The sequence below is a fragment of the Suricata suricatta genome, chromosome 2, assembly GCF_006229205.1.
Source record: "Suricata suricatta isolate VVHF042 chromosome 2, meerkat_22Aug2017_6uvM2_HiC, whole genome shotgun sequence".
Classification (NCBI taxonomy): domain Eukaryota; kingdom Metazoa; phylum Chordata; class Mammalia; order Carnivora; family Herpestidae; genus Suricata; species Suricata suricatta.
The window spans coordinates 5,483,575-5,494,908 of record NC_043701.1 but is presented as its reverse complement, the minus strand read 5'-3'; the positions used below and the strand labels follow the sequence as shown (position 1 = coordinate 5,494,908).

General features: G+C 56.2%; 1 protein-coding gene across 2 annotated transcripts; it reads right to left on the bottom strand.

Annotated features, from left to right (window-relative positions):
- Nucleotides 1-1,220: 1,220 nt before the first annotated feature.
- Nucleotides 1,221-10,885, bottom strand: ASB10 (ankyrin repeat and SOCS box containing 10). 2 transcript variants are annotated; one of them, XM_029921303.1, is made up of 6 exons: nt 10,502-10,885; nt 10,084-10,351; nt 5,707-6,226; nt 2,112-2,225; nt 1,645-1,830; nt 1,221-1,501 (listed from the first exon to the last, which is right to left on the bottom strand). In XM_029921303.1, the coding sequence occupies exons 1-5, from the start codon at nt 10,809-10,811 to the stop codon at nt 1,645-1,647; spliced, it is 1,398 nt and encodes a 465-aa protein (XP_029777163.1). In that variant the 5' UTR covers nt 10,812-10,885; the 3' UTR covers nt 1,221-1,501. The 2 variants fall into 2 exon arrangements, with proteins under 2 accessions (XP_029777163.1, XP_029777171.1); XM_029921311.1 differs by lacking the exon at nt 1,645-1,830.
- Nucleotides 10,886-11,334: the final 449 nt, after the last annotated feature.

Sequence of the window (11,334 nt, the reverse complement as noted above, 5' to 3'; positions counted from 1 at the left end):
ATGGGCACCGGGGCAGCACCCCGAGCACCCCCTCTCCCCTCCGGGAGGAGCCGCACCCAGTGAGCCAGCTTGCACACGTCCAAGCCTGGCAGGAATCGCTTCCCAGCCTCCCATCACGCGTGTGACTCCCCCGCGGCGGTGGGGCCCGGCCTCAGGCAGCCCGGCCGCAGACCCTCGTGTCAGGCGGTCCGGTCCTCCCGTCGCGCCCCGCTTCTGGCAGCCCAAACCGCCTTCCAGGTGGGCACCCGGGCCCACTCACCTCCGCCCCCACTCGACTCTCCTAGGCTTCGCTCTCGGCTTCTCCCTCGACGCCCTCCGCGGCCCCGCACCCTTCCGGCCCCGCCCCCACCGCCTGCGTCCCCCAGGCTCCGCCCCGCAGCCTCGTTCCGCGAGCTTGGCGGGAAAAATCGTGAACGCCGGCGCCTGCGCACTCTGGGGCCCTAGGAAACCTGTCCAGAGACCCTTGACGTCACGGATCACGGTGTATTTGATTGGCTGCTCTGCATCACCGGGCAACTCAGTCTTCCTACTTGCGCTTGGGGACTACCTGCGGGTTCTTAAAATCCTGGCTCTGCAGAGACTCTCAGGGACTCTCTCTCCTCTCTTGTTGTACAGATGCGGCAACTTGAGCCCAGAGAGGGGAAGAGGCTTAAGAGCCACACCTTCATGGCCGAGCTGAGACTAGATAGAACCCAGGGCAGGTAACCCTCAGCTCAGCCCCTGCTGCCACAAAGCTAACGCGAAGGAAGGAGCAGATAAAGAGGCGCGGGAGCCACGTGTGCGAACCGTGCTCCTTGACCTCCAGGACAGGCTTTTAACAAACCTGAACCTTTCCCTCTCACCTGAACCATGGTTACCCTCTTTGATGGCCCACACCTGCACCCACCTTCTCACTGGCCCTCCTGGTCTCCGCTTCATCTCCTTACCCGTTACCGTCCTCCCCACCCTCTGCACTACCTCATTTCTGCAGCAGCTCTTCCCTACCCTGGGTTGTTTGCCCACCCCCCGCTGATAATATCTCACCTGGTGGCCCTTGTACTGCATCCTGAGCCAGAGGGGCAAATCTGCCCGGGACCGCTCAGCAGCTGGTAGATTAGAAGGGGAACGATGACACAGTTGGCGCCATGGGGCAGATCCAGGGGGTCCCACAAGCCTACCCGTCCCGAGTTCCCTGAGTGACCAGCTCAGAGGAAGGCCTGCTGGAGACAGCACCGGACAGCACAGGCCTGCAGACTTTTAATGCTCACACAGGGTTTCGATGGGCTGGAGGGGTGCCCTGGGAGACCACCACGAGGAGTGTATCACCCACCATGAGTCTCAGCTCTCTCTCCATCAGACGTCTTCTGGCTGCATGGTCTGCACGCACATCTCCTGCTGACAAGGCCACGTCCGCCTGAATCAGCTCAACTCAGTCCCAGGCTCGGGGTGCTGTGAGAAGCAGACCAGAGCCCTCTGCGGCCTGGGGCATCTGCTTTCAGGTCTCTCAAAAGGCAGTGGACACCTGGAAGGAGAGATGTGGATTCAGAGAGGTCACATAGTCCAGGGGGCTGGCTGGTTCTGGCCAAGGCCCTGCCCTCAACTCTTCTCCGGCCTCCTACCCGTCCTTCTAAGTGGCAGGGACTGTGCTTGGAACCCGGGACTCACCTAGTAGAGTACGTCCTCAAAATCCAGCTGCAGGTAGCGGAGCAGGCGGGGTGGCAGGGGGAGGCGGGGGAGGGCGTGGGGCAGGCAGGCTGCCAGGTGGGCACGGAGTGTACAGCGGCTTAGATGCTGCAGCGATCTGGGCTGTCTCACCAGGGCGAAAAGGGACGAATAGAAACGGTGGTGCTTCTGGGGACAGAATGAGGGGCTCAGCGAGGCGGCCTTGGACAAATGGTACCCATTTCTCCCAAAGCAGGGAGGCTAGCGGCCGACAGGTGTCTATGGGAGCCTATATGATGTAGTGTTTTGGGTGTTCACTCTGTGAGTTTCTTTCTTCTGGGACATGAGCAGGTCTCTGGGTGGTTTCTAAGGGGCAGAGTGGGGGAGCCAACGGAGCTTCCCCATAGGAGGTGGGAGTCTCTGGGGGCCGGGCTGAGTGACTGTGTGTGTTCAGGGTCCTGGAATCTGACCTCCAGAGTTTCGGGAGGCACCAGGGCCATGGCCTCCTCGGGAAGCTGCATGACACTGTAGGTGTTCATCAGGACCTCGATGGTCCTCGGAGACGAGCACCAGCGCTCCAGCACCTGGAGGAGGGAGAGACGCATCAGCGGTCCTGGGGTCACCACACACTGCAGGTTCCCCAGCCAGGCCACACAGGGTGACCACAGCAAGAGAACAGTTGCTGTGGGTTGAGTTATGTCTCCCCACCACCCCCCCTTCAAAAATGTGTTGAAGTCCTAATCCACTATTAGAAATCCCCTCTTTAGAAATAGGACCTTCGCAGTTCTGGTAAGTTAAAATGAGGTCATTAGGGAGGGAATTCAGAGAGAAGGGACGAGGCCAGGAGAGGCCTGATCAAGGAGCGGTGGTGGAATCCAGATTCGTTCTTTCATTTCCTTGTTTAGTAAATAGTTACTGAGGGCCACTACGGACCGAGCCCTGGGGCCCCAGCAATCAGGATGACAGACAGGGCCTTGTCAGCTGGGAACTTCTATTTCGGCGGGAAAAAACAATAAACAAATAACCACTTACACATAAATATAAAAATATGTAGGCGTGGCCACTGAGCGTGGTTGGGAGAGTGCTGTCCTAGATGGGCGGTCAAGGAAAGCCTCTCTGAGGAGGTGCCCTGATGCAGTGAAGGCTGAGGCATGCTGGGAGAGCAGCCCATGCCACAGACTGTCCACACAGAAAGAGAGACAGCCGCACTCGGCCTGAACACACACACACACACACACACCATCATGCTCACCGGAGTCTGCACCGACTACCCAGAAGCAGATTTGTGTTTCATCCACTCCATCTCTTTTGCTGTGTCTCAAGCTATAGGCAGTGGCCGCAGGCCCTTTGTAAAATCTGAGAACAGCTAAGTGCTATCTCACTGGCGGAATTCCTTGTGCATAGCACCCCTCTCCCCCATACACACTTGCTTGTAACATTGGGGGCTTTAAACCCCCCACCTCCAAGGAGACCCTTCTGCCTGGCAGGTTGGGAGTGTGGCCTGTGCTGGGTGCCACTGGGAAGCAGGAGCAGGGGCCCCGAGAAAGCATGGCGCGCACACCTGGAGCCCTCTGCTTCTCACACTGCATCTTGGCAGTGCTCACTGGAGGTGCCCCGTCCCATCCGCCCAGAGCGATCTCTGACTTACTCCTCCTTAGATCTAGGAAAGAACAGGCTGGTCACATCTGACTCTCCTGCTCTTACCTGCTACTCCTGCCTGCTGTTCAGGCTGGGCCTCCCAGCCCACACTGATTCCTGCCTCTGCCTTGGAATGCCTGCGCCTCCCTCCTCCATCTCCAAGCCCTGCCCACTCCAGGTCCCATCCCTTCCAGAAAGCCTCCTGTGGCTGCTCCACCTACATCTCTCTCCCTAGGTTGGGACCATGCCCAGCAGCTTTCCCAGAACTTTCTCACACATTATTTAACTTAGAACAATGTGAGCTAACAGGTGTTGAGCACTAACTCTAGGTTAGGCCCTGTCTAAAGGGCTATTTTTTTTTAAAGTTTATTTATTTTGAGAGAGCGAGAGCGAGAGCAGGAGAGGAGCAGAGAGAGAGAGAGAGAGGGAGCGAGAGAATCCCAAGCAGGCTCCATGCTATCAACACAGAACCCAACTTACTGGGCTCAAACTCACAAACTGTGAGATCATGACCTGAGCTGAAATCAAGCATCACTTAACCAGCTGGTCCACTCGGCACCCCAACTGTCTAAAGGATTCCTGTGGATGAACTCAGTTCTGATACTGAGCCTAGGAAGCAGGCACACTCTTCCGCCCTTGTTTTACAGAGGAGGAAACTGAGGCCCAGAGAGATGAGGCAGCTTGCCGAGGGTCACACAGGTAAGCATGTCAGGCTTCAGAGCCTGCCCTCTAGTTGCCACCTACTTCGGAGGTTGCTGGGAGAACTGGGAAGAGCCCAGGTAGCAGGCGACACCCTTTAGAAAGTGTCTGGTGGTGATTCGGGTTGTATTTTCTCCTGTAGGCCACGAGGCTCCTAAACCTTTGGCCTTTCATCACTGTTGGGTAGACACAGCATTACATGCAAGGAGCATGCGTTCAAAGAGTTCCAGTGACTTGCCTAGAGTCACAGGAACGAGCATCAGTGCCAGGTTTCCTGAGCACTCGGTGGCTCCCGGAGAGCTGGCTGGGGCTGGCCGTGATCACAGATGACTCCTTGCGTGGAGGCAGGGACCTCAGGCAAGCGTGGGGCTGCTGAAGATCATAGGAGACAGAGGCAGACTCATTCCTGAACTTTTTAATCATCGGGGACGAGGCACCCAGATAAGGGGAGGAGTGGGGCACTTGGTTGTGTCCCCCCCTTGGTCCCTAAGGCAGGGCGGAGCAGGACTAGAGACGGGGGCAGGGGCGTCCCAGGAAATCTATTTGCTGCTCTGCCTCCTTCTTCCAACCCCTCCCCGAAGGGAAAATCATTAGCTGTCAGAGCCACCGTCAGATTACAGGGAATTGCTCGTCTCCTAATTATCTGGTGTTAATAGGAGATTAATTAGTGTTAATTGTTGATTTTCTTGTATTTTCCCAAAGGGGAGACCAATCTGCCGAACTCTCGGGCTGTTTAATTATTTGGTCTTGCTTAGGAATCTAGACAGATGCTTCTAGGTTTGTGCGCAAAGGGGAAAGGCGGCAACAGCACAGGAATGTCCAGGACCAGGCAGGGCTGGACAGCTCAAGCCCAGAGATGGGACAGAGCCTCACAGCCTGCTGCCCTGTCATCCCTTCTGACACAGCTCTTCAGAGAGCGGGGGTTCCTGCTCAGCACCCTCTGTGACAGTACATGGCCCCCTCCAGGCACCACACAGCCCCCTGCCAGAACATCAGTAGCACAGATCTTCAAGTTGAACCCACCTTCGAATATTTTATGTTAATAAAATAAGATACAGACAGGAAATTGACAGCGAAAGCCCTTTTCTCCGGTGCCGGGATAGCAGCTGCTGGTCTGGGTGATGCATGTCCTGCTAAGCTCTCAAAACAGGGACCATGTCTGTCTGCAAAAGGTCAGGAGGCTTTGAACCTCATGACCCAGGCTGGGCGTGCTGCCCTGGGGAAGCCTCCCCTGTGCTCAGAATGCCTCACTGAACGGATCCCACTGCCAGGCAGAGCACCCTGCACAATTCTTCCCCTGGCTCCCTCCGCTGAGGAAGAAAGGACTCCCTGACGCCCACGTCAGTCCTGGCTCCCGTCTTTCAGACGTGTGACATTCTGGCCCCCTGCCCTCAGTCCACCTTCGTCACACACGAGTGCACGCACGCATGCATACACATCTGTGCACACGCACGTGTATATGCATGTGTGAGCACATGCGTGCGCGCGCACACACACACACACACACACACACACACACACACTCAAGCGTGCGCGCGCACCCCTCCTGCTGCTCTGTGTCCTTCCCTTTGCCCCCTGCTGGGCTCTGCTTGCTTGATGAATGAGAGATGATGAACTGAGTCGCGTGCTCAGATGTCTCAGGCTGCATCTAGAGCGAGCGGGAACACAGGTCTGAGTCTCCCCATCCCCTCCCCATCGTGCCCCCCACCTCCGGCCCCAGCCCCGTACCTTGGGGAGGGCCCCGGGCCAGACGCGGACAGCACCATGGTTGAGCAGAGCCCGCACCGCTTGCTCTGGGCTCTGGGCCAAGGCCGCAGCTGGGCCCTGCAGAGCGCAGTGCAGGGGCGTGTGTCCCCCGTAGTCCATGGCGTTGGCACTGACGCCGCAGGACAGGAGCAGCTCCACGACGGCCGCGTGGCCACGGCGACAGGCCAGGTGCAAGGGCCGGCGCTTGTCCTGGTCGGCAGCATCGGCCTCGGCTCCGGCCGAGAGCAGCAGGTGGCAGAGCTGCAGGCAGCGGGCGGTGGTGGCCTCGGCATCGATGGGAGACGTGCAGCGGATGTCACAGACAGCCAGCAGTGGGGTCCAGCCTTCGGCATTCCGGGCATTCGGGCATGCCCCCCGTCTCAGGAGCAGTTCCGCCAGGTCCACGTGGCCCAGCCGGGCGGCCACGTGCAAAGGGGTCTCCTCCTCCTCCTCAGACCGGCCGTCCACTTTGGCCCCAAACCTCAGGAGCAGTTCCGCGCACCTGGGGAGGGTGAGATGGGGGTGGGGAGGAAGGCGGGGCCCCCCTCCCCTCCCAGTCCAAGCAAAGCCAGGCTTGGGGGCGTCCTGGGTGGCTCCTGGTTCTGTCTGCTCCCCACCTTCCATCCTGTCGGTCACGGTCAGCAGACACCCCAGCAGTGCTCTGCAGGGTCAACAGTGCCTTCTCAAGCCCACATACTCTCTGCAGGAGTACACCAAGCTCAGTGGGGAGTGACGGCCACATGTAGCCACCAAACTGTGAAATCAGGTGCCCCTCCCGAGGGCTTTATAAGAACTGACTTGTTTCACCCCCGGTCCAGAGGAGGACACTGAGAGTGTGAGATCTCAGGACCAGGAAGGGGAGGAGCTGGCATGGGGCCCACGCGGCGGCGGGGAAGTCATAGGGCCGTGGTGCTGGGGCTGCCAGAGCAAGTGGGGAGTGGGGGCTGGAAGTGGGCGCAGATGGAGTTGGGCGCGTGGGAGACACAACAAAACCTAGCGTGGCCGGCCAGGTGCGCTCCCAGATGGCCCACATGGAGGGCTGTGCGTGGCGGTAAGAGTGTATATGGTGAAATTCAAGGCTAAGGGAACTTCGCCTCTTGGAGCTCTAGTTTCCTCCTCTGTAGAATGGGGATGACTGCGAATATCTAGACCTCACGAACTCGTGAGCAGCATAGGAGACGAGGCCGGGAAAGGCCGTGACAGTCACCCTGGGCAGGGAGAGTGGGTGATGGCTCTTGGGGGCTCATTCTATTATCCTGCCCACATTTCTATGTGTTTAAACTTCTCCATGATCCTTTAAAATATTACATCTGTTTACTCAGGAGAGGAGAGAATGATAATCACTGGGTGTGATCGCCGAGAGGCTGGACTAGAACGCGACCAGAAGTAAAAACTGTGGGACTGTATAGGACTGTGTCATCCAGCCACACACAGCTACTGAGCGCCCGTGTCAGGACGCCTCTTAATTGAGACGCACTGTAAGTGTAAACTATGCACCCCGTGTGAAGACTTGGCATAAAGAAAAGAATGTAAGGGGCGCCTGGGTGGCTCAGTTGGTTGAGCGTCCGGCTTCAGCTCAGGTCATGATCTTAAGGTTCGTGGGTTCGAGCCCTGTGTCAGGCTCTTTGTGCTGACAGCTCAGAGCCTGGAGCCTGTCTTCGGATTCTGTGTCTCCCTCTCTCTCTGACCCTCCCCTCCTCACGCTGTCTGTCTCTCAAAAATAAAACATTAAAAGAAAACAGAGAATGTGAAATATCTGATTAGTTTTTTTATATTGATTACATGTTGAAGTGACAACATTTTGGACATACGTGTTGAATCAAATATATTATTAAAATTAATTTCGCCGGTTCTGGAGATACTTGTATGCCCACATTCACGGCAGCACTATTCACGACTGCCAAATGTGCAATCTCATTGTTCAGCAGCTGATGAGTGGGTAAAACATAGTTATCTACAGGGCTGCCTGGGTGGCTCAGAGGGGTAAGCATCTGACTCTTGATTTCGACTCAGGTCATGATCTCATGGTTGTGGGATTGAGCCTCACGTTGGGCTCTGTGCTGACCGTGGAGCCTGCTTGGTGTTCTCTCTCTCCCTCTGTCTCTGCCTCTCTCTCTTTCTCTTAAATAAATAAATAAATAAATAAATAAATAAATAAAAATTTAAAATGTAGTATCTACATACCATGGAATCCTATGCAACTGTAAATAGGAAGGAAATCCTGACACCTGCTACAAGACGCATGAGCCCTGAGGGCACCATGCGGAGTGAAATAAGCCGTCCATACAAGGACAAATCCTGTGTGATTCCACTCATCTAATTCACTTTAGAGTGGTCAAATTCTAGAGACTGGAAGAATGGCAGTTGTCACGGGCTGGAGGGAGAGAGGACTGGGAAGTTCTCATTCAGTGGGGACAGGATTTCAGTTTTACAAGATTAAGAATGTTCATGAGGAGGACAGTGGTTATGGTTGTACAAGGGAAATGTACTGAGTGGCACCGAATCATGCACTTAGAAATGATTAGGATTGGGAGGCGCCTGGGTGGCTCAGCTGGTTAAGTGTCCAGCTTTGGCTCAGGTCAGGATCTCGCAGTTCATGAGTTTGAGCCCCGCATCGAGCCCTGTGCGGACAGCTCAGAGCCTGGAGCCTGCTTCAGATTCTGTGTCTCCCTCTCTCCTATTTGCACTCTGTCTCTCTCTCAAAAATAAAACAAACATTAAAAAAAAATTTAGAGAGAAATGATTTGGGTGGTAAATTTTATGTTTTACGTATTTTACCTCAATTTAAAATTTTAATTTCATCTATTTCTTTTGTTTTTAAGATTTTATTTGTAAGTTATCTCTATACCCAAGGTGGGGCTCGAACTCATAACCCTGAGATCAAGAGTCATACGCTCTACTGACTGAACCACTGAGGCATCCCATTATCCCATTATTTCTCATCTTTTTTTTTAAGTTTGCTTATTTGTTTTGACAGAGAGAGAGAGAGAGAGAGGCAAAGGGAGAGACACAGAGAATCCCAAGCAGAACCTGACGTGGGGCTTGAACTCACGAACTATGAAACCATGACCTGAGCCGAAATCAAGAGTCACACACTTTACTGACTGAGCCACCCAGGTGCCCCATTTTCCATCTTTCTGATAAAGCTACTAGAAAAATTTAAATCACATACGTGGTTCACATTATCTGTCTATTGGGACACACTGGGGTAGAATGCATCTTCAACATAATAAGTCCGGGGGGTCTGCTGAGGGATTAACAGGAGGGAGGAGGGGTACAAATTTGGCCCCATTCAGAGCCAGATGTGAACTTGTCAGGCGTGCGGTCAGTAGAGACAGGGCCTCTATTGTTTGTACAGTTGGTCCATGATTTGCCACAGCTCCATTTACCAGGATTCTGCCCATCAAAAACTTGAGTGAGGACTCATTCCCCACTGTTTCATACACAAAGGGCATCATTATTTGGGTCAGAGCAAAGGAATTTTCCTGACACTAAATAATACATTGTCACATGTGTATGTCCATCAGTTTCTTGTGAGTTTAGTTAGTTGTGCTTGGTCCCTAGGTCCATTTATCTGAGGGTACCTGCCAATAGGGAAACGCCAGACCTGCCAAAGTAGGATCAGACCCTGCCCACTGGGATCAATACATGTCCCCAACTGGGGGGCTGCGATCCTTTACAGACTGGATGATGCCTGGACAGTCAGCTCTCTGAGGGCAGGACCATGCCTCAGTCACTGCTGTACTTAGCACAGTGCAAGGGACATTGAATAATCTCAGAAATATCAAAACTTTGGGGCACCTGGGTGGCTCAGTGGGTTAAGCGTCCAGCTTCGGCTCAGGTCATGATTTCATGGATCGTGGGTTCAAGCCCCATGTTGGGCTCTGTGCTGACAGCTCAGAGCCTGGAGCCTGCTTCCGGTTCTGTGTCTCCCTCTCTCTCTGCCCTTCCCCTGCTCATCATCTGTCTCTCTCTGCCTCTCAAAAATAAATAAATGTTAAAAAAATTTTTTTTAATTAAAAAAAAAAAGAAAAGTCAACACTTCATAGCATAGCACCTCCCCATGATGGCTCTGGACAGCTTTCCCAACATAGGCTCTGCAGCCGGGTCCCCGCCACAGCCCTCCTGTGCCCCCCAGGGAAGCAGAAACTGTCCCAGGGACAGGCCGTTCCAAAGTTCCAGGGCCAATGGTAGGATGATCTGGGGAGTCACCCCACCCCGACTCTCCACCCAAGCCCCGAGTCCCGCATCCCAGCTCATCAGGCCTCCCAGACCCGGACATGCTCCCTCACCCTCCCCGAGGTCCTCTCCTTGCCTCCCCTGGAAGTAGAATGGGGGTCTGGGCGAGGGGTCACTCACTCAAGGGTGCCAGCCCCCCGGCAGAGGTGCAAGGGGAGGTTTCCATCCTGGTCGGGGAGGTTGGGGTCGGCTCCCGCCACCAGCAGCACGTGGACACAGGCAGCGTGGCCCGCAGCGCAGGCCTCGTGCAGGGCGCTGCGGCCCCCAGGGGCGCTGTCAGGCCTGGCCCGCCGCTTCAGCAGCAGCCGCAGGACGTCCGTGTGGCCCCGGCTGGCTGCCACGTGCAGAGGGGTGGTCAGCTCCTCCTCGTATGTCAGAGACCAGAGTCCTAGGGAGAGAGGATGTGGGCCTCAGACCCCAGAGGGAGGCCAAGAGCCGCAGAGGAGGTGGGCAGAGGCTGGGAAGTGGGATCCCAGAGCTCTGTCCCTAGCCTCCCCGCTCCCAGACCCTTCCTGACCCCAGCACCCCTGGCCCGTACTCAGAGCCCGTATGTTGAAGCGGAAATCCCTCCATCGATCTGGGTCACTGGTATCAAAGATGGAATCCGGAGCCAGGCCGGTGCTGGAGTCGGCGAGGATGTGGGAGACAGAGCCCACGTCCCCAGCCAGCACCGCCTGCCAGAAGGCCAGGGCGGGTCCCGAGGCCGTACGGGTGATGATGGGTCCCGAGCCAGACTCTGGATGCTCTGCAGACCCTCTGTTGGGCTTCTCCACCAGCCTGGCACAGAGGGTGTGTCTGTCACTGGGGGGCTCTCCCTGCCCCCTGCACTCTTCCGGGGACCAGCTCATGAGGACAGAGCATGAGCATGGAGATCAGAGGCAGAGAAAGAGGGACAGGAGGAGGGAAGCCTGCACAGATGGAGGGAGAGGGTCTCTGTGTCCCTGAGCTGCGCCTGACCCGGCCACACAGTTCAGCAGAAGCTATTCTGAGCTCCGCATGACTTCACTCCCGGGCCAAGGCTTAGGCAAGCCTCTGGGGAGGGGAGAAGCAGCCAGGGGCGTCTCCTCTTCCTCAAGCACTCGGTATGTGTGTGCCTTATGGGGTCAGCCCAGGGCCCCCCAACCCCGGTCCCCAGCCCTCCACCCCCCACGGCCCCTCACCCCTCTGGTGACTGCTCCAGTGAGGCTCGGCACTCTGGCGCTCCAGCAGCAGGTCAGCCGTGCTGTGCCGGGGAAAGAGCTCCTGCAGCCTGGCCAGGTCTCCGGTGTACAGGGCATTCTGCAGGGCCATGTCACGGCACAGTAGGGGCGACGGCCGGGCCGGCTCCCAGGCTGGGCCCGACCGGGACCCCCAGACCCGGCAGGCAGGGGC